Raw genomic sequence first — 23,149 nt, 5'->3', positions numbered from 1 at the left:
AACTCAGTTTCTAAATAACTGTAGCACCTAATTCAAGCCACAAATTATTTTTATTAAAAATGTTTTTATACATAGAGCACCTCTAATTATTCCCAGAAACAACTATCAGTGGAAAGAACACAGTACAAGATATATGCAGAATTAGACACAGGTTTCTTCTCAGGTGAAAATCCAGCTGTCTTGTCAACCATACCAAAAGCCTTGGCTGCTAATAAGAAGAATTAATGATGGTACAGAAAAACCAATAGTGCTTGTTTTTCACACTAAGGGAAGTTAAATCACATCCAGCTGTTAAGTGGGAAAAATCCTCCACTTCAACTTGGTTTTGCAAAAGCGCCAAACTGAATATTCTTGGATGGATTAAGTGTACAGTATAAAGAAACAAATACTGTTCTTAATAAGTTTACCTATTTTGACTCCTGAAAGCCTGCATAAAGCAGCTTGTTGAAATACAGATCCTCACAGTGAGAGGATTTATGAACTACCGGAGTCTCAATAATAGTTAAGATACAATTTTGGAAATTCAGTATCCCCCCTACAAAAGAGACAATATCCCTGTTGTTTTTTGCATACTTGCGTGACTTTATTTCCTCCAACTCTTTAGTAAGCTTCTCATTTTTCTCCTGAGCTTCATGTAATCTACGCTTCAAGTCTCCTATCTCTTCCTGGGCCTCAGACTTTATATCATTTGCTATAACCACTGCAGTCTGTAGATCAGCCTGGAACTGACGCCATTCTGCTGACTCCTCCTATAAGCAAATAAAACTTTAAAGTGAAAGCAGCAGCGAGAATTTTGAAGTCAAAAATAAAAGTTATCCTTATTATTCATCGTTTCCCTATGCTGTTACAGGAAACAATTTACAGGAATGACAAAGGCAGTCATTTCTGGCATTAGGCACAACCTAACTTATAAGTTAAATTCAAGAACTGTTGCTGGAAATAACTAGACTTCCAAGGTCATGAATTTCTTTTCTAGAAACAAAGAAAATGTTCAGAGTGGAGGGGAAAAAAAAAATTAATATTAAACTATGCATCAGAAGACACAGGAACTTTTTCTCCTAGGCCCAACACCATATCTTTGTGACACTGAGAACTGTTCAGAACTTAATTCTTTAGTGTCTATAGGTTAGAAAATATATTCCCGTATGATGCCTGTCTCAGAAATAATTATTTTAATGGTATTAAATTTAATCATATTTTCACAATTTCACATGCAGGTCTTATGACATTCCAAGTTTACAATTTATTGAGTTTTTAGGTTTTAACCTACCCGCAGTCTCCTGTGAAGATTCTTTATCTCTCTTTCCATGTCATGCTTTTGGTCCTGAAGTTTTTTAACTGTATCTGGAAAGAAAGTCAAATTCTCTGTAAGATGTTAGTCAGGGATCTATTTACTTAAAAAAGAGTAACTGAAAAAACCTGCAAATGCTTTTAAAAACTTACTGGGAGAATACATTTTTATAACCGAAGCTGTCTGCAGAAAAATAGTATGACTAGAAATAATTTGATAGGAAGTGTCAATAGGTACATACTTCTCTGTGACTGGTGAAGGGAACAACATAGGCAAACTCAATTCTTCTACAAATCCCAGTCTCTTCTCTACCCTTCACAATATTAAAATGACAAAGCAATAACAAAGACCAAATAAACAGGGCAGGTAATTTAACATGGAAGGATCGTAAAAACATGGATGTCTGAAGGTTTTCGCCTCTTCAAATGTAAGCTGCAGCTACATGAAGCCTTTTGATGCATGATTTACTCCCTGCCACAAAGCAGCTGACATCACACTCACAGCCATACCTTCAACAGGGATAAAATTCTACTCACGTCCTCAGGAATCTTCACTTCTTGTCTATCAAGCTACTATTTGAAGTTGAAGCAAGCTATATTTACAGCAAAGGGACAAACAGTCTATGCAATCATGTTATGAAAGAGATGATCCCCTAATCTGTCAGCAGCTATACAAAAGAGTATGCAGCTTGATCACCACCAGCTCCTCATGGGGCATCTAACAGACTGGCTACTGCAATTATTATTCATTTGTTACTTTATTCAATACACAAGACAATGTGATTGATTACTTCATTTTTATAAATAAGCAACTAACGAAGAAGAACACAGCATGAATTTCTAATTAGTGTGTCACTTCACTGATCCTTGGATTCTAGGATGTTTCATTTCTATAGCATCATGTAGCTATTTCCAAACTGTAAAACTGATGGGCCAACTGACTGAATGCATTTTTTTATTCAGGTTCATTATTCCAAGACCTGCTGGAAACAAGTATTTTTCCTGTATATTAGCAACACCCTTTTCACAAAAAGATCGAAGGTGCCTAATACATTTAGGCTGTTCAATGTACAAAGCCTTGGCAAAAAAAAAAAAAAAATAATCTATGGAACCGCATATGTTTGACCAGTCAGAAGAGAGGTATATATGTTCATATAGAGTGATACAGTAAAGTTTTGTGGCTCTTATTTTCTAACATGAAAAAAACCTTCCAGTGCTTTTATGTGGGTATCAGGTCTCATGAAAACCATTAAACCAGGGTTTATTCAAAGTCATCTGTTCTACCAATACCTACCAATGTTCTCCCAAGTAAGCCTAGACCGTCAGTACTCCTAGTCTTTTGTCAAAGGGCTCTGCTTAACAACGAAAATAAGGCTATGGCAGGCTAAATGGAAAATAGTAAGCATTTAAAAAAATGTTTAAATCAGATGTGACAAAGACTAAGAACAGATTTAAGCTGATTTATGCTGATGTGTACATTCAGGACCCTCAACTATGCTCGTACAAACATTTCAATTTTTCAGTCATGGAATTCCTTTTGGTTTTTTCATCAGAAGAAAATCCTGAGTTTTGCCTCAACAATCCCAAGTACAGAGGCTTTTAACGCCACAGCTAATTTCTTTACAAGAATGATATAAACTTCAGTTGGCCTGAAAACATGATAACCTTTCAGGTTTGGAAAAGTTGAAACACTAAAATCAGACAGATATTTCTGTATTTATCTTCTACTTACAAGACTGTGCATTTTAAGATGTATCCAACTGATCTTTGAAGATAAGCCTAGCAGAGTGGGCCACTCAATCTCATGCTACCATATTTTAAGCAAAGCTCTCCAATTTTTAGCTGGTCTCTGTATACACAACTTGTTTGAGCTAAAGTCAGCACTGAGATGCCAGCTTTAGGTCAAAGTTATAAAAGTTGCTCCCCTTCCCCACTCTTTTTCGCTTTAAACACATGCTAAGAAAACCCGCTGCAAATTTGATAGCTTTCAACAGTGACAGCAAGTCAACATGCCCTAAAGAGCTTCCAGTAGCATTCTGAAACAAAATCTAGTGGATGACCATTTTATCTTTTAAAGACTGTTCAAAGAAAATAAAATTTGTCCTACTACTACAAGCAAGCTATAGTTCATCTAAAAATAACCACAAACCAGAAACTATAAATGCATTCAGAGTTAAAGCTTGTGTAATGCCATTGTTTTGAGCTTTTGTAAGATATGAAACGCACCATTAAGTTTTAGTATATTTATGCTTTGAAGTAAAACACAATGGTCTGAATATTCTGCAGTTACTATAAACAACACAGAGCAGTTGCTGGAAACAGTCTTCTCCCCCAGTCAACTGAAGAGATTAAAAAAAACCCCACACCATCTGAAAAGAGCTACCAAATTGCAAGTGAATTTGAAATGTAGTGAGAAATTAAGACTAAGACAAGTGATTTCACCTCTTACAGCGTGAACTCCATTCTTCGCACTGTGTTACCAATTACAGCCTGAAAATTCCAGTAGTCAAAACAGGTACACAGGCAGCAATTCTCTGTACAGCTGCCTTGTGGCATCCTTCCTTTCTGCATCCTCACAACCTCCACGATTCTCCTCTAACACACACAAACCCTTTCCACCTGTATGTGCTGCACTTTTCAGTATGGTAGGACAGCTACTTCTCTTCTGTCATTATCCAATCTCCTCCTTTGAAGGAGCATAGACAAGAAAGAGGATTGAGATGAAAGGAAAAGTAACTCCTGTTTAGGGTAAGTGAAGAACAAGGAGATCATTCTGATGAATGAACAGGATAATTAAAAACGACAAATCAGCAAGCTGCTTGTGTTTTACTGCAGGATTCAATTATGTCTACATTTTACAAAACAATATTGATTTAAATCACAATTTAACAAGGCCTTGCTTTTGAAAAGGTTCAAAAATAATTTATGGGAAATGCAGACTACAAATGGTAAAGAAAAACATTACAACTAGGGTTGGAGGTGGGAGGAAGAAACTAAGATATCATCTGAATTTTGTAAGGCTGCCAGAGAAAAAGTATCACGGTATTCTGTATCTGTAACTCCTACTAATTATAATTAGCAGTTAGAATTTATCACCAAAGTAAAAATGAGTATTGACATTCAATCGTTTAATTTCAATAGTCTCTGGAGAAAAAAAAAAAAAGGAAAAAATGGAAAAAGCCACTTACAACATTCAGATATACATAGTAGTTTCAAAACATGACATCACAATTCTTGATAAGCAACACTGAATTAAGTAATCCTGACACAGGCAAATCCACAATGGGCATTCTCGCACATTTTTTACTGGTTTGCCTTATACTAGGATAGCATTTCAATTTTTTAGCATAGAAATGGCTATCCCAGTAAAATCACATCTACACAGAGTAGTGCCAGCATTACAGTTAATTTAAGAATTACAGCTTTCTTATATAAGGAAGAAGCACTGGTTACAAATGTACTAAAGCTCAGGCAATCTGCCTATCAGTCTTGCTTTTTTGCTTATCACTGTCAGACAACAGGTCTATACAGCAAGAAAGCTGAATTTTTTTAAGGGTCCTGCATTAGCCAAAACAACAACAACAAAAAAGTACGAACAATTAGAAAACTCCCATCCCATTGACTTTTCCAACACTATGGTAGAAAAGGTCTAAATATGGTAATATAAAAATTTAGTTTCACAATGGCTGTCAAGATCCTTTTCAAAATGAGACAATGCAGAATTAAAAACTAATGCTGTCAGCTCCATAAAAGAACTATTTATTCACTGAACACCAGATATATCAACCCTCTTGCTCACCTACCCTTGTCCAAAAAATTTACTGACGTAAATAGTTCTAGACTAAGAGAACTGATGTTTAGCACATGTACCTTGTGCTAAGTGAACACGAGTGTTTTCAGGCTTCAGAAGAAACATGTGACAACTGATAAGCTAACCTACAAACATCAATTTTCTGCAAATCAGAAGACAAAGTTCCCTGAAAAAATTTCCCCACAAACTCTTATTAACTGCTTGGAAGAATAATAGGTTTCTTTTTTTCCCTCTTAGTCATTGAAGATGACTAATGTGACAGCTTGGGTACTTGACTACGGAAAGTTTTTCTGAAATCAGCAAGGAACCGCAGAGGCTCAAACGCCATCTGGCGCAACGCCCGCCGCCCCTGCCAACTGCCAGCCTGCCCTGCCCTCGCCCAGTCCCTCACCTCCACTCCTGCACCTACAGACTCATCGCGACTACCGCTTGTTTCATCTCAGCGCACTACTGAGGATATAAAACACAAAGGTTATTTTAATATTTCTTAGACTTTTTTGATAGAATACAGAAGCACTGTGCTTAAAGCTCCTCATCCCACCAGTAACGAGTTCAGCTGCCACTGACTTCAGTTCCTGCCCCATCTAGATGGGCATTAGGAATGCACTCTATGTTTTTAACGTAATTTACATCCTACTGTCCACAAAGAGATCCCTGTTTTTGCAGGCAGACACATTAACAGCTAAAATGTGACAGTTCAATATTCAGATTACTGTGAAAAATGTTTCATTACATGTTAATTGTGCTTCTTTTTGGTGTTTGGAAAGCCCACAATGAAGTATGCCCTAAATACCAGTGCTGGAGCATTTCACGTGCCCACATTACTATTTAGTGTTGATTAACCATTAAATTGAATGAACACTCACCACCTCATCTGTGAAGCATCTTTCTCCTAACTGTAAAGTCTGCCTTTTCTGGATTCTTTAAGTGATAATTTTCCATCACTTATCATTTATCTTTTAGCCTTGCCATCACTTTCATTCACTCAGTAATTGTGGGTTAGATTTCCTCATATTTTAAAATCGAAAATAAAACTTCACTAAAGAAAACCTTTATAGTTCTTTATTACACTTGGTTATTTAGGCTGAAGAAACACCGTTGTTCTAACTAGTGCTTTATAATACCTAAACCTACACTAAATTCTCCACATTGAAAAGTACAGGCATTATACATTTGGCTGACAGAATACCAGAACTGACCAAACGTCTGATCAGCATAAGAGAACTTACTACCACTAAGATGCACTTTTCTGTCACTTTAATACACATTATTAGAATTCTGTGGTTTATATGTTGTATGTACTACCTCCAAGTCCCAGATTTTCTGAGATGCTGTTCTTTGCTGTCACTACTTGGAGGCTACAACCAAGAAACTCCTGTATGAGGTTTAATTACAAACCCATAACCAACAGCATTTTAAAGTGCTCAGAAAAAAAAAAAAAATAAGTTTATACTATTCTTGGGGTGCCATCCTTTCTTACTGCCACTAGATGCCACTCTCTTTCCTGCCTATAACTAAAATACTGTTTGGTTTTGGTTTTTTTCACTAAAGGATCACAACAGGCTGTCAGCTAGTACAGCTGAATTTTCCAAACTATTTCAAGAGTGATGAGTAACAAAGATTGTCACAATTTTTGTTTAAAATTTCTGTCTAGGCAGAGGTTTGTCTGCCTGAATTTTTACCAGTTTAAGTGAAACATCTGACAGCTGTTTCGTACCCCCGAAACAGAAACATCTAAAACTTAGAGCTGCCTTACAATCAGGTATTACTAGGCAGATACCTAAATGTTTACTTGACTATGGTGCTGTTTCCTGTTTGAAAAGTATTTCAGGTAATGGACAAAACAATGCAAGTAGAAAAGTGTTCAACATTTTTAAGTCTTTGCTACAAAACAACTGCAGGAACAAAGTCAGAGCCACTGATCGTGTGCCTGAGCTCCTGCTCCCAAGTCAATGTCTGTCTTTGGTTTTGGCACAGAAAGAGCAAAAAAAAAAAAAATTGCAGAATAAAAACTTAAAGCAATTTTGTAAAGAGAAACAGTGATTGCCTTTCAAGATAAAGAAAAATTGCTTAGGGAAACCAAGCTGACAGTCACATGTCTGAAGACATCAAGCTTCAGTTGAATAAACAATTTAGCTTGCTTAAGACACTACCTTTTCTTGATAGCAGACCAATTTAAAATCCTTTCTATGAATATTTCCCTTGCTGTTAAAAGGGATCATGCTTTGATTTTTTTGCTATCTTGTTTTATCTTCGTAAAACATGGAAGAATAGGAGACAGTTAAATTCTGTAAGTGTCACTGTGCAAATACAGCTTGCCAGGGTACAGTTGCCCAAGTTCTTATTTAGATACAGACTAATTGCAGAATTCCAGCCCGTGGTACGAATGTCTGAGCAGGTCTTGGAGATCAGAGAAGGAACTGAGGCACAGATAGGTAGACAAGTGTACAGTAAACATGAATTTCATTATAAGCCCCAACCATTTCTTGTATGGTGGCAAGCATCAACAGATAAAAGTTTTATTCTAAGTTGCTTCAAGTTTGTCAGATTCATTTTTAGATTCACAGATCAGTTTCACGACTTGAGCAAATCTACACAGAAAGAGATACATAACACATCCATATTCCCTAGTCAGCTCTGACATTTGTAACTTTCAAGGCCTCCATTCACCCATTTCTCCACTAAAAATACCTTTCTTCAGGTGGGAGAAATCATTACTTATCCACATTCTCAAGCTACCTTGTAACTCCTAATATCTGGGCACTCGAAAGAGAGCGCATTCTTAAAAAAACCCCAAACAACACCAAAACACTAAATCAACCATTCAGACGCCAAAATGTACAAGGAGCATGCTATTATTAAGTCTGTAATTACATGTTCTGCTACTTTGAAAAACAACTTGTAAACAGCATTATCAGATTTCATATTTATTCTCATTTCACAGGTTTTCATTCCCACACCAACTACTACCAGGACTGGAAAAGCAAAGCCAACTTGATTTTTTTTTTTTTTTTTTTTTTTTTTTTTTTTTTTTTTTTTTTTTTTTTTTTTTTTTTTTTTTTTTTTTTTTTTTTTTTTTTTTTTTTTTTTTTTTTTTTTTTTTTTTTTGTATAAGGGTTCTGCAAAGCCCAGTCTGACTTGAATTCTGACATACAAAAGGCAAGTGAAAATATTTTCACTATTACAGCGTTCTACTTCAGCTGTTCTTAAATTATTATTTCTCTCACAAGAGAAACTTGTAACACTTACTCTCCAAATCAGATATGATGAGATTGTCATGAAGCTTCACAGCACGATGCTGCTCTACTTCATCCTCCAACTCAAAGATAGTTTCTTTCATGTCACTTCTTTCAGTCTCTTTTTCATCAAGTTCTGTTCGAAGTTTTTCTAGAGTCACATTGAGATCCTCAATTTGTTTCTTGGCTTCTTCTTGGAACACTCTGTATTCATCTTCAACCTGAAAAAGAACATATCATAACTAAATCGGTTGCATTTTAAAACACACTTTCAGTTTCATAACTACCATACTTATAATATATTTTCTGCAACCGTAAGAAAAGTATGGGACAAGAAGTCAAGTGTAAGCCTTTAAAAATGTTTTGTTCTAGTGCAACTATTTTCCTGAGCCAGAGTTAAACTCTTTCACTCCCAAGCTGTATATATGAGCATTCCCTTGCTAGTCTAACAGCAGTAACCTGTATTTAAGTGAAGCAACAATACCATACTACCAAAGCTGTAGTTTCATGAGCAGCTGATCCAATTTAACATCTACCTGCCATGGAAAAGGGAGGGGGTGGTGGGGAGAACTCTTTACCCTTTCTTTTCTCTTGCCAAAAAAAAGCCTGCTCTCTTCTGTGCATCAATTTTAGTGCTTGGTGGACCTGTGAGATGATTAATTTCCTTAACCAAGTAGCAGGATTCACATTTGTGTGTGAAATGTGTTAGTGAGTTGAAGTAGTTCCCAGAGGAATCTTACAATCATGGTTTAGAGTGGGTCAATGCAGCCAGGAACGAATTTTAATAGACAAAATGCCCTGCTTTAAATCACCTGTTTCAGTATTTTTTATTTTAATGGTGGTCATGGGTCATGGCTAACATGTTGATTTGCAACTAACATACAGTTCAGACATTAAATTTGGCATAAATTTTCTCATCAAGAAGATATACCTTTAAAAGTGTACTTACAGTTATTAAATAAATTATTATTATCATTTTTATATTAAAATTGTGGTAAATGCTTTTACTAGACAAATTAGTTCTATTTGAATTAAAATAGCTGTTCTAGAACTAGAAATACACATTTCAATCCAAAACCCAGTCAACACACAAGCTACTCCCGGATGGATCATTAGCAAAAAACCCTATGTTTATTTGCCATATTTAATAATAATTGTTTAAGAGCTTATGAAAATGTTTTGGGTTTATTTTTTCCATTTACAACTAAAATATGTATTCTGTAAATTAAATTAGATTTGGTAAAATCTCTGTCTACCTCAAAATTAGTCATTTCTTGATTGGAGAAAGAAGATACTTTTCTGCTTTCTTTATCACTAGTTTATTCTAAGTTAACTGAACCAACTTGAATAAACTGAAACTTCAAAATATTCTCTCAACACCTGTGAAAGGTCGCACAAGTCATCAATAGCTGGGCTATCACTTCAAACTTTGACTCCCGTACTTTCTCAGTGACATCCCTCCTTCCACCCGTTTGGCACTAACTCCTTGAAACTCTTGTAGAAGGCATGCAATTTAAGCACAAAATTAATACGGTATCTTAAATACTGTTTAAGTTTGGCCCTTGAAATAGTAACAGTTACCCTGTGGCTGAATCTATCTGTATTATTTTTTAAAAGGCCTCTCTCATTTTCATAACAAAGGTTAAGAGAAAGTAATCAATCCTAACACTACTGCAATCTGAATAACCTCATAATTAATCCTTTACTTCCCAAAGAACTACAGTGACCAACAGTAAGTCATGGTGCACACGGGACGTTAAAATACAACAGTGTTTCAAACACTACCTTAGCGATGGCATCTTGCAATCGATTGGCATCATTGCGAGTGTGTGCCAGCTCTTCTTGCAGACTACCGGCCAATGTCTCTGCTTTTTCTTTATCCAGCCTGACGCTCTCCAGCAGATCTTGTATATCTGATTTATCTCCAGAGTTGTGTATAGAATACAACTCAGCCACTTTCTGCTTTTCATGCTCTAACTGAGCTTTCAGCCTGTTCATCTCAATCTGGTCACTGGCTACTGTGGCTTTGTACTCCTCTAAGGTAGATGCTATTGCTGTTTTGCTTTTCTGCTCTGACTCAATAATCCTTTCCATGTGGTGATTTCGTTCTTTTAATGCCCCTATCATTTCTTGGGCCTCCTTGTTGTCTTGTTCGGCCATCTTCAAAGTGTTGCTCAAGTGCTGCTGAACACCTAACAGCTGCTCTCGCTCAAACCGGGCGTTTTCTGCAAGGTCCATATAACGTTGCTCTAACTCCATGTAGCGACCACTTTTCATATCTTCATCAATTACATATGAAATATGGTGTTCATCTAAAAGGGACCGAAAATACTCGATCTGACGGCTGAAGTGTTCTAACTTGTCACTTTGCTGGCACAAAGATTCCATAAGGATTACTTTTTCCTCTCCAAGTCTTTCATTTTCACTGTTTAGCTCTTGTGTTATTTGTTGCAAATCTGCAAGCTCTTGAAGTGTGGCTTGGAGCTCTTCAGCTGTACTGTGTTGATTCTCTTCCATCTGATGTATCCGTTCTGTCAGACAAGCTACGGACACTTCACTTGCATTGCCACTGCTTCCCTTCCTAGATCTTTCTATACTTGGTACGCCTTCAGACTCTGAAGATGACGGAGCATCTAAGGCATCATCGCTTGATGTCAGTGGCTGATAAACTTCACTGCACTCACTGTCTAAATTATCCATGGAATTACTATGTTGGTTGTCCATCAAAGTGTTTTCATCCTGACTTAACAAGTCTTCCATTGATCCAGGAGCAGAACCTTCCACTGAAGACGTCAAAGTACCACCACCATCGCTGTGGTTGCCAGCTGTAATCTCTGGACTCAAAGACTGATAGCCAAAGAGTTTTTCAGAGTTGTCCAGCCTTTGTTCCAAAGAAAAGCCTAATGCATTTAGTCTGTCTTTTAACATTCGATTCTCATTCTTCAGCTGGTTGAGCTCTTCTCGGATGGCAGTGTTTTGTTCCTGTAACTGTAGCAATGTAGACTCTACATCAGTTGGCTGATGGACAACAATGGCCTCTTTTTCTTCAGATTTTTCATCACCTTCAAATCGATCTTCGTTAAGCCCTAGCTGAGCACGCATGTCCCTTAGTTCATTCCTCAGATGCAAGATTTCCACATCTTTAGTTTTTGCTAATGTCAAAAGATCATTCACCTTTGCTTCCAGTGCAGCTTTGTCACTGATTTGATTGTCTGATTTGGACTTGCTCATTCGAATATCTGATTCTGGATTGGTGCGACTACGGGAGCGTTTTGCCAGTACCGTATCATTGGTTCCCTGTCCAGTCAAAGGCATCTTTTTGCTCTGGCTTAAACGAGAACGATCACGTATTCTTTCTCTAGAAGAGCTTGACTCTTTATTTCCAGATGAAGTGCTACGCTTAGTTGTGGAACTTGTACCTACATGTTTTTTGAAAGTTAGGAACATTAATTTAAAATACAGTATCTGCAATAGAAGACTGTATTTTGTATCAGCAATACAGTGCTTGATTTTCTGAATCACACTGGTAAATACATTTCATAAAATTGATTTAGAGTAAACATTTATATAACCTTAATCATGAATCAGTGCAGTTATAATTTAATTAATACATGGTTTACCAATTGCTATGCTTTACCAGTATTTTGAAAATGAGTTAGACTTTAAAGTTCAACATTGGTAAGTTGCTTTTTTCCTGTCTTCAACAGCTTCTGGCAAATTGTACAAAAACTGCAGGAGTGCTATTCCTACACATTCAAATTAGCCTGTCTCTTCAGCAGATTTGAATGCAAGCTTTTACGTGATGAATGGCATATTATGATTCCGCAAAATGAAAGTTAGGGTTTTCTGTATTTTCATCTCATTTCATAAAGATGAGCATAGATTATTACTACCTTATTTCCAAAAGCTTTACAGCTTTGCAAGCATTACTGAATCCAAAACAGCAATGGAAGGCAAGACTTACTTCCTTCCATATTGATAAAACACTAAATAATTTCACTTTTCTGAACAGTTTCTGCAAGCTCTCTTATTTCTACAAAGCAATACAGAATGTCCAAAATGTTGACTGCAACAAGTGATCACATCTTAAAGATCTAGTGCCTGTGGCATGGATTTTTTTTTAGACAAATTAAATGATTTTAGTCAAATCTATGATTCTCTAGGTTAATTATATTATCTAGTTTTATATAGTAGTTGCATAGTAGTTGCATAATCAGTACTGAAAAAATTAAAAGGAACACCCTCCAAAAAGGCAATTACATTATTAAATAAAAGAAAAAGAGCACAGAACGTGTTTGATTTGACTGTGGCCTTACTGACCACTTCATTAGGCAGCCTAGATCCTCAATACACCATAGGAAAACAAAAAGCCACCCAATTACCACCTTTAAGGATCAACATATCCATTTACCTGCAACAGTTTTGGGTTTATTTTCCAGACTGTTCATAGTTGTCCCTGAAGCCGAAGATGCTGTTGATACACAAGTGCTCTTCTTTGCCTTGACACCATTGGTCATTGTCACTCCACTGCCACCAGCCATCCCCGCTAAGAGGTCATCATTACTCTTGGTCTGAAAGAAAGGGAAGAAGCAGCTTTAAGACAGCTGGCTGAGAAGTCTGCGTAGCCAACATTTCTTCTGTTAAAGATTCTATCAGTTTTAAAAGTGCATATTTGACCAGTCATGGGTATATGCAAGAGTGTCGAAAAGTATAAATTCACTGCACTGTGCAGAGTTGGTAAGTTGAAATTGAACTTCAACTCCTTACATATGATTGACCATAGAAACTGAGTCTTCTCCCTCCCGCACAAAATTATTGATGTTTCAATACCAAAGAGGGGAAAAAAAAAAAAAAGATTAAGGAAAGCACAGTAACACAACACTGTGTAACACTTCTCAATTTTGAATGAAAATTTGCTTAAGCAGAAAAATGAAGACAATTCTTAAATAATTGTAATACTAGGAAGTTAGTACAATGTCCTTCTATAGAATATGATCAAACCTTTTCTGGTGGACAAGTTCACAACAAAAAGATCAAACCAAACAACAACAACAACAAAAAAAAATCAATCCAACATTAATAAAATACCCTTTCTAGCTTAAAATGCTAAGCTACAAATCACTATAGTCTAGGACAGTATTCAGAGGGAGGAAAAAAGCCACCTGCACCATATATCCTTGCCTTGTTTTCATGCTCTTTACTAGGCACTCTCAGAGATGGGATATTTGTTTGATGGACTTTTTGTCTGACCTCATATGATCATCCAAGAAACTACTGTTAGCCACAAAAGCTGCCTAGAAAGTGACAAGGCACAGGAATCTCAAGAAACAGATTCCCAAATAGAGAATACGTCTTTCAGAATAAAGCAAACTCTAGAAATACCAAGTTCTTAAGTATTAATTGGTAGACTTCACAACTCTTTAAAATGCAATTTTTCAAATGGTGAAACAATCAAAATATGCTAAACATTTTTCCCATTATAAGGGCAAGAAAAATTAAAAGGAAACAGCTGTGTTAGCAGCATTCCTTGCGCAACTGTGTTATTCAGCTGGATAACACACTTGAAGTCACAACCAGCATCCCAGCTAAAAGGTAGTGCTTAGGAATTAACCAGTTGCTTTACATCACGACTTTCAAATGCTGCAGCTTTGTAACTTCTAGCTCCCATACACATTCATGCTAAAAACTATATGCCAGACATTATGATTCTATACATTAAGAATGAAGGTACGCTTGCTTAATTTAAAAAAAAAAAAAAGTTGCATCTCACTCCATTCCATATAGTTTCAATTTGCAAGTGGAAGTTTCAGAAGAGTTAGGAACACTGATCACGATATTGTGGAAAGGGCATGGATGGGATTTGTGCCATTTGCAAAGAAGAGCAGCTGCAAAACAAAAGGGAGCCTGGGAAAAGAACATTTGTTCTGCATGCAGTTGTTAGAAATACAGATAGAAACAGGTATTTATAAGGGTAAAATCCTCTAGGACAAGAATGTTTTTATTGAATCATGTAGAAATGCTATAGCCTTCTAAAAAGGTTTATAAAAGGCTGGAAGAAAACACATTCCTCTGAAGCTCTAGCTCGATGTGCATCTAAGCTGGCTTTTCTGCTATGAAAAAGCCACTGTTGCTCTATCCCGCTCTTCTCCATGTGCTTACACACTGTGCTGTGTAAACTGAGGCCTTTTCAAAGGGCTCCTTCTTCCCAGGAGCCAGATCAGTTCCTTGATCTGCTATGTCATACAGCTGTGCAAAACAGCAAATGCAATGCAAGTACCAATGGAAAAATAAAAATGTTGGAGGGCTACAAAATCAACAAAGCCCACACTACTTGTGCGGGGGGGAAAAGAGTTGAGCACACACTATTACTGTACGACAATGCTCCCTTAACCTGTAATCTAATCAGATTTCATATCGAATCTAAACTAATTTTGTGGGTGTAGGGGGGGGGGGCGAAACAACCTTGTGATGCAACTATCACCTAAAACAAGGTATTACAAAAAGGCATAGACAGTGATTTTCTGTTTTGCTACTGAACCTGCCAATCAGTCCGCAAACGTGATAGTTCAAACGGACTATTCGCTGTCAGCATTTTTACCCTGTTGAAAGAGTGGAGGAATTAGATTAAGCGTTTAGACTCTTACAGTACAAGCACATGTTATCAAGCCAAATAGGTCAAGGTGTGACTCAGCTTGAAGAAAAAAAAAAAAAAAGGTAAGTAAAATACACACTTTCTGACATTAGCCATCTCCAGTCCTTGCTGAACAAAAGACAGCCATTCTTCTTCTGACTTACCCATACACTATTTCTAGTCTAGGCTGGGAGGCACTGCCTCCTCTGCAGCCCATTAGTAAACAGTTTCTCAACACTGTAACAGTATACTCTTGGCAAAGAAAACTATTTAGCAAAGCCTTGGAAAAATTACAAACCAGCAGCTCTCTTTTCTTAACGTTCCACAATGGCAACCATGAGTGACTTTAAAAATCAAAGTATTTCTGTAGCGTATATTTTTAATGGAAGCAAAATCAATGTCATATGTTTATTAAACAGTTTTTTCCCATTTGCTGAGAACAGTACAATCCTGCTGAGCATTAAAACCCCTACATTAGAATATGAAAAAATTAGAAATGCTCATCCAGACCTATTTTAATTTTCTATGTAAAAAAACCCTTTATAATTATACAATTCATATTCTGTTTTCCCTCACATCTTTCTTTCAGTGCAACGAAACTTGAATCATCACCGCTACAATTCATCTTCATTTCTCAACACGTATATTCTACTTACAGCACCTCATTCAAATCTCTTTTTACATATATATATATATGTGTGTGTGTGTGTATACACGCACACACACACTTATTCCTACCTGGGATTTTCTTTGATGCTTGCTGTTGCTGCATTTGAAAGCTTCAAACATCAAACTTCACAACAATCTGTAATTAAGTTACTGCATTTTGCAAACAGAATACTGAAGTCTAGACATACAAATACTGAAAACACATTCTAATTTTTAATATTCAAATATTGGTGTCCAAGTCTTGGCTTTTCAGTGACACTGGATTTTGCAACTCATTTGTATGAAGTACAGCTGCCATCTAATTACAGTTGTGAGTATTAGCATGATCACAAGCTCATGAGCTGAAGAAGTCAAAAAACAATGATCTTAAAAATAAGAACACATTGTTATTAGCAGAGTATTTTTTGACAGATTAAAAACTAGAAGCGGCTGGCAATTAACCTTCTGCTGTAATAACATGTGTGGGGTGGTAGGAGGTGCTGAACATTTACAAAAGTCCTGGGCAAAGTGGGAGCCAAAAACCTTCAAAGAAGTAACTGACAAAAAGGCATTCTGAAGCAAACGGACAAACCGACCTCTGGAACAGTGTTCAGCTGTACAGAAGGGAGGGTCTCTCAGTTTCTTCCTCTGCTTATTGTCCACACACTTTGAAAACTCCACAAAAAAAGCACAAATCTATGGCACAATGTGTAGTGACAGAAGCCCACCCACAGCTGAAGATCAGCCTATAGTTATATCATGAAGGGGATAGGAAAAAAACCATACTATAATTACAAAGTAGTTTTCAATTTTGCAACATTATTCCTGACAGAATTAAGATTGGTACAGTACTGTAAGTGTGTATTTCTACTCCTTAATAGCGGCCTTTTGTTCAATATCCAACTCAAAGTTTTCTGTATCTATATGCACACTTACTTCAAGGACCAAATAAATTAGTAAGCTGTTGCAATTAAAGTTACTTAATGCTGGCTTTTTTTTTTTTGGTCAAGGAATATTAAATGAAATTCATAATACACACATCAATTCATCAAGTCTAAGAGAAGATCCTACAAACACCATGGGGAAAACAATGTGCCACATGTTTCATCAACAAGATCAAACATAAAACTATACAAAAAATATTTTAACAATTATACAACTTGTTATTGATACTTCAAGCCAGTAATTATAAATGTGATTTGCCAGTATCAGTAAGTCAAAAAAAGTAAAAACAACTTTGTTGTATAAGCACGGAACACTCAAAGAAGATAAGATTCATCATTATTATTAAGTCACATAGTTGGCACAACAGTTGCTTAACAAGTAAAAGACATCCAACTGTATGAGTAAGCCTGGCTGAGATAAGTCTTAGTAATTAAGAGAAAAATTTTCATTGTGCCTCAAACATACACTTGTCATACATTCTAAACCCACACCCAAACATAGCCAGAAGTGTTACTAATATAAGCAAAATTGTGAAAGCATACTGGGTCAAATTTCTTCAGTGTTAGATCACCCTCCTCCTTTATCTCAATGAGAGGTATGACATAAGAAACTTGATAAGTAAACTACAAAGGACTTTTGTTTCCATATTCTTTGAGAGGTTTCTAGAAATACAAAATAAGTCGTGTCAACAAGCATCAAAAGATTCAAGTTAAGAAAACTGCAAGATACATTGGGCGGAAGAGGAAAGGGGAGGCACCAGGAGAAAAATCTAGCTGAAACCTGGCTTGCAAGTTCATCAGCAAAAGTATTAACCCTTCTTCCACAAAAGAAAAGTGAGAAGAAAAGAGAGAAAGGGAACGCACCTTTTGACTTTAGTAATCCTGCATAGCTATCAGAGAGAGACTTCAACTCCTACCACTTCTTTAATTTTAGATCTTTATTTGCCAGTTATTTAAATGGCCTATCTGGCTTCCTGCAGGTGACAGGGGTCCAGGTCCCAGTTGCAGACACCAGCCCTTTTCCTTTTTCTGTTCATTTGCTCCAGGGCAGCAGCAGCAGCACCACAGCTCTGCATACTGGGCTGCAGAAAGGCAAAAGGAGTTGGGTCCAGCCATGTTTCCATGCCAGGAGAGGGACACAGACCAGGCAGGCTCATACCATCCATCCAACCCAGATGTGTTCACTCCCAGGTGAAAACGCCATATCAGCACACCTCGGTATGTCTTATTTTTCCTGGTTGCAGAAAACAATATGCTCCTAAATCTACTGCCCTGTTTTGCTAATATAAGAGAAAACCTCTATCTTTGAACTTGTAGCAAGTTTTCTTGGAGCAAGAATCAACTTGTGAAAATTCAGCTCAAGCAGTACTTCACACAAAGCAAAGGCCAAAACAACTAGAAGAATCCAGCAGCACTGACCTGACATGGATCACTGATATCAAAATGTTTCTCATGTTAAATACCTCATTAGTTCTTTTTTTCAGTCTTAGTAAATAACTCTTATCAAATCCCATTAGTCACTGACACACCATTCAAGCATAACACATGACACTACTAATAACATTCATCAGAATGCAACTTCCACTCTGCTCCTTTTGCACAACAGCCAAGTTCTGCAAAGTATATTGCTTTCCATCACATCACACATTGCAATACAAAAGATTCAGCATGAATACCACACAAGGTCCTATCACCCTGCCCAGTGCTGTGTAACCATCCAAACTCCCTTCAGTTACCCATATAACAAACCTCTAGTCTAGGCTGCATTAAAGACATGCCTTAAAATTTTCTCTTCTTAAAGCTTTATTGTAAAAAATTATAAATAATCAGAACAGTCTATTGGTTATTACCTTCAAAAGAGACGCTGATGTCCCAGTTTTGGAGAGTTTTGTTACTGCAGACACTGAGGAGCCGTTTTCTGGTTTGGCTTTTTCAGTTGTTTGAGTTTTATTTACTCCAGGCACTTTGGGCACTGAGCCAACACTCCTGCTTGCTTTCTTCATTCTGGGCTGTCTGTTGATGATGCATTTACAAACAAATCTACAAGCGGAAAGAAAGAAATTTTCAACATAAAATACAAATGAAAAGCAATGTCTTTTTTTTATAATGCTCTATTTAAGACCAGAAGTCCAGAATAGCAGTAAAGACCCCAAATTAGAGCCAAACAGAATGCATGTGACAGACCAATGGTTTTTGCTTTTTTTAAAAAGGAATTTTTACCAAGAACTAAGCAATTCCTACAGCTCCACTACAAATTATAATTTTTTTTTCCAGTTCTCTTTCCACAAATGGCACTGAACTGAGGATATTTTATAAGTGACCCATGTTGCCAAGTTCACTCATTAGCTAGCAAAAGAAAGGCTTATTAGGGCAGCAATGTTCTTCATTTCTGACCGTGAGAAGGAAAATACCGTGGGAGTATTCAGGCAACAGCCTGACTACCAACAACATTGGATCTGAGAAATGATTACGACCAGCTTGGTAACTAAAGTACTGAGAGACTAACAGCAGTTGCAGAGAAAAAAGCATTTTATAAAAATTAAAAGAAGTTAAAAAATTCAGATCCTCTGAAACCGTTTATTATCAAAAATCACATTAATAAACACATGGGATTTTACAAAATTTAATACTAGTCATATGATTATGAGGATTATCTCTGAGAAGAAACCAGAAGTAACCCACTGCAGCCCATGGTCTGCAGTCAGGACACTTCAGCATCTTTACTTTGCCTTCAGGTTTTCTCAAACAGCAGACTACTGTCATTCCAACTGTGAGCAAATAAATGAAACTCTGGAAAACAAAGCTGACTTTACTCAAACCAGGATTAGCTGCAGCAGACCCAAACACTGCAGTTATCACAAGAACTGCTGATTCTGGAAGACAACCTAAGAAAGGGTAGACTAGCCAACAGCCATAATTTGAAGCATGGACTACCAGAAGACTAGACACATCAGGATCTTCTTCCTTTTTCCAAGAATGAGATAGTTGGCAGCTGTTTTCTTCATGTCCCCTGAGTCAGAAGACATAGGATGGAAGATTAAGAGGAGGAAACTTCCACTCCTCTTTCAGTCTTACAGATTCTGGGTGGAAGTGAGTGATTGGGTTTATCAGAGCTCAATATCCTGTGGCTGATTAGAAACATGAAACACATCCAGTTGTTTCCAACCCTTAAAAAGCGAAGCATTTCAAAGGCACAAAAAGCAGACTGATGATTGAGTGCATGAGACATGCGACACAAACAGAGTGATCAGGAATACTAATTTCAGGTCACAAAATTATCACCATACACTTACACACACTCCTTTCTCCCCATCACCACCTCAGCTGCATACAAGTATATTTCAAGTCTGACTTTGACAAAAGTCGGTAAAACTCCAGGAGTTTTGCCTCCTCAGACCCTTAAGTGCCGTTAAGTGAAGCAACAGGAATTTTCATTTAAGACACTGAAAATACTTGTTTATAGTTTCCAGATTCCCTTTAGCTCTGAAAGCTTGCATGAACAGACACAGAAAACTTTGTTTGCTGTTGCAGTTTCATCATCAGAATGTCAAAAATGCACCAGTCCTGCCATATGGCTACTAGTAATCAGAACGCCTTCACAGAAGATTAAATAACTGAGAGATAATTTGAAATGAGACACTCCTAAGAAAACCAAAACCCAAACCAGAAAAGCCCCATGAAGGCAACATGTTTGCTATACACACACAATTTTAAGTGGTACAACTGCCTACTAGATTCCAGAAGCAGATGCTAATATTTACAGGTAGGACCAAGTTACCACACTTACATTTCTGGCCTTTTTCATGTTCATGAGTTGAACATTTACTTGTGCTTTTGATCCTATTCAACTGAAAACTCAAACTGAGAAGACCAAAGAATATAGAGTAAAACTGGCATCATTACTATTGAATGATATTTTGACGTTCTACAGACTACATTAAAAAAGTTACCCATAGCATGCTTGAGAAATAATCAAACGAATTTTCAGTGCACAGCTTGTTGTGAAGCTGACTGCATTTAAAAAAATTACCTCAAAGAAAAAAGTATACTCTTGCAACAAATCTAGTAAATCTGAACCATAGCTTTTTGACAGCTCATAGAGCTAGAAAACCAGTGCTATAACAAATGTTAGGGTACTGGCAACGACGAGACTATCATACACTTGGGCAGAGGTTGACAACTTTGTCTGGCAATCTAGATAAAGCAGTAGCTCCAGCTGGCGCGCACGCATCCAGCAACGGCCATTTGAAATACCCATTTATCGAGTCTACAGAGCACATTCATCAAGCCTGACACATCTTACAACATGCCAGATACAACTGCACACATGATCTTTCCATGCACAGCAAAAGATCAATACATTTGGGATCCGCTTATTACAGCAAGTAATACAGTAACATAACCCACTGGATGTATCATCTCAAAAAGAAATACAAACTAACATTAGCTTTTACAGTACAAACCATTTATACTCTTACGAATATATCACAGAGGTCATCAGTGACAAAAGACTGTGTGAAGTCAAATGTTTCTCATCCATAAGAGATTTTTAAAAAATGCATGTTTTACACGTGTTCCTGAGCCACAGTATTTGCTTCAAGAACAGCAACTGCATAGCGAAGTCATATAACTAAGTGAAACTCAACAAAGTAATGAAGTACAATCCTCATGTTTCATCACAGCATTACTTGAAAATATCCATAAATTTGACACTGAAAAACACTAGTTGCGATTTACTGAAACTCAAAAGTAGAACCACGTTTCCAGAAACTTCAAAGATACTTAAAGGACAGGGAGGGTTCAACACCACTGTTCCTGTTTTTCTTCCAGAGAAACTAAGCTCTAGCAGTTACTTTCTTACTGAAAGACGATTGTGTAATTACCGTTTAAAAACCTCAGAAAAAGTTACAAATGAGTCCAACTTAATTTAAAATAAGGACAAGACATTATTTAGCATTTCAGGTTCTAAAGGCAGCTGCTCACTCAGGCTCTGAAAGTAAATTTATGACCTCTCTGTGCCAATTTCTCCCCTCCTGCCTTCTCCAGGAAGGAAAAAGAGGATGGGGTTTCAGCACTGAAAAGAGAAGACATCGATATTGTTGCACTGTAAGTGGAAAAAGCCCTACTTCACTCAGTTTCTCAAAAGGCAGATATGGCAGATAAAGACTACCTTTATGCTTCTAAAGAATACCACATTCCTGAGGAAGACACAGTATTAGGAATCAACAATCAACTTGTCTCTGCCCAACACTAAATTTTAAAATAAGAAATAAAATGCTTGCTAGCCAAATGAAGCTTTCTGAGGATTAACATGCAACACTAACAATTCAAATGAGAGCTAAAATACTATTTCACTATTGTTTTGAAAAGCAAATACTGCATATAAAACTGTAGTTTATACTTTGCCCTAGGGAGAAAGAAGGAATTGCTGAAGACTTCCTTTCCCTTTACACACACTTCCTCCCACCTCAGAAAAAGCGGGGAGGGGTTTTTTAGTAGAAGCTTAACACTAAAAAGTTGCAGTGTTATTAAGAGCTGTAACTCCAGGAGATAGTCAAGAGAGACTTTTGGGAGGTCCCTCATATCACACTACTAAACAGAATACTCATCTGTCAACAGACACAAGACATTACTGGAAAACATTTGATTAATGCTAGCACTCCAGTATCAATTATAAAATTAATCAGGATGGAAAAAAGCCAAAACATGCCCAAAATATCAGATGGAAAGACTGCATTCCTAAACCAAAATGTAACTATTCGCTCTAACCTGTATCCTTTCCCAGATGTCTCTCTTTCCACAGCACACATAGTATAGGAAACAAAAGAGAATCTTGTTCAGGAACGTGCTCTCCTTGCTCTGGTGGAGGCATGTGAAACCAGCCCTGCATTTTATACCAACTCCACATACAACTCCATAAATAATAATTTAAATGTGTTTTGCCCAATAGCATGGCTCTGCTCTCTACTGTAAACTGATAGGATACATTCACCCAGCCAACATGCAATGCTTTCAGGGTTACTCTTGTGTACTCTCTAGAAACCTGAAAACTGAAGCGGGGTGGGGTGGGGTGGGGGTGTGCGAGGGTATGATTTCTTACTGTGATTATTTTCATCTCATCCATTATTTAATATGCTTATTTATGCTAACATTGCTGTCACAAAAGTAAGGCTCAATTACAAGAGTGCAAAAAATAGTTTCCTGTGCCTGTAAGGTGAGAAAGGGTTAAGCATCGAAGAAGGTATTAGCCTTTTGCCTTTGGTTGAAAATACAAGGTATCAAGACATATTAAGCAGTTTTATCTATTAAAAAATCGTGAATTATTAAGAAAATGACAAATAATCTTACAATTATCTTTTAAGAATTCAAGAAAAATAGAAACAACTGATCCCTCAAATTCCAGGATACTGAGCATTTTTGAAAAAATCAAATATCCAATTACGGAGGAAAACAGAAACATTCACATCTAAAAGCAATGGAGTCAGTACACTTTCACTCTCTATTTGTACAAGTTCTTTGTTTTCGACATACTTAGGCTGACAATTTTAGGGAATGACATTTTTAGGTCACTTACACAGTCCCAGAAGGC

At 36.9% G+C, this 23,149-nt stretch overlaps 1 protein-coding gene across 5 annotated transcripts in view; it reads right to left on the bottom strand.

Annotated features, from left to right (window-relative positions):
• Window positions 1-18,593, bottom strand: part of SPECC1L (sperm antigen with calponin homology and coiled-coil domains 1-like) — a 50,192-nt gene extending 31,599 nt beyond the window's left edge. For 2 of the 5 annotated variants that reach the window (XM_009700699.1, XM_009700701.1), the window contains exons 1-6: window positions 18,411-18,563; window positions 12,749-12,908; window positions 10,123-11,756; window positions 8,351-8,558; window positions 1,271-1,344; window positions 574-749 (exon numbers count right to left, since the gene is read on the bottom strand). In XM_009700699.1, the coding sequence (XP_009699001.1) occupies window positions 574-749; window positions 1,271-1,344; window positions 8,351-8,558; window positions 10,123-11,756; window positions 12,749-12,908; window positions 18,411-18,563 (2,405 nt within the window). Of the gene's footprint in view, window positions 1-573; window positions 750-1,270; window positions 1,345-8,350; window positions 8,559-10,122; window positions 11,757-12,748; window positions 12,909-18,410 lie in introns of all 5 variants that reach the window. The other 3 variants (XM_009700698.1, XM_009700700.1, XM_009700702.1) reach the window with 2 other exon arrangements.
• Between the last annotated feature and the right edge of the window lie 4,556 nt (window positions 18,594-23,149).

The sequence above is a fragment of the Cariama cristata genome, unplaced genomic scaffold (assembly GCF_000690535.1).
Source record: "Cariama cristata isolate BGI_N322 unplaced genomic scaffold, ASM69053v1 scaffold1365, whole genome shotgun sequence".
In the NCBI taxonomy this organism is placed as follows: Eukaryota; Metazoa; Chordata; class Aves; order Cariamiformes; family Cariamidae; genus Cariama; species Cariama cristata.
This window is presented reverse-complemented; position numbering and strand designations above follow the sequence as displayed.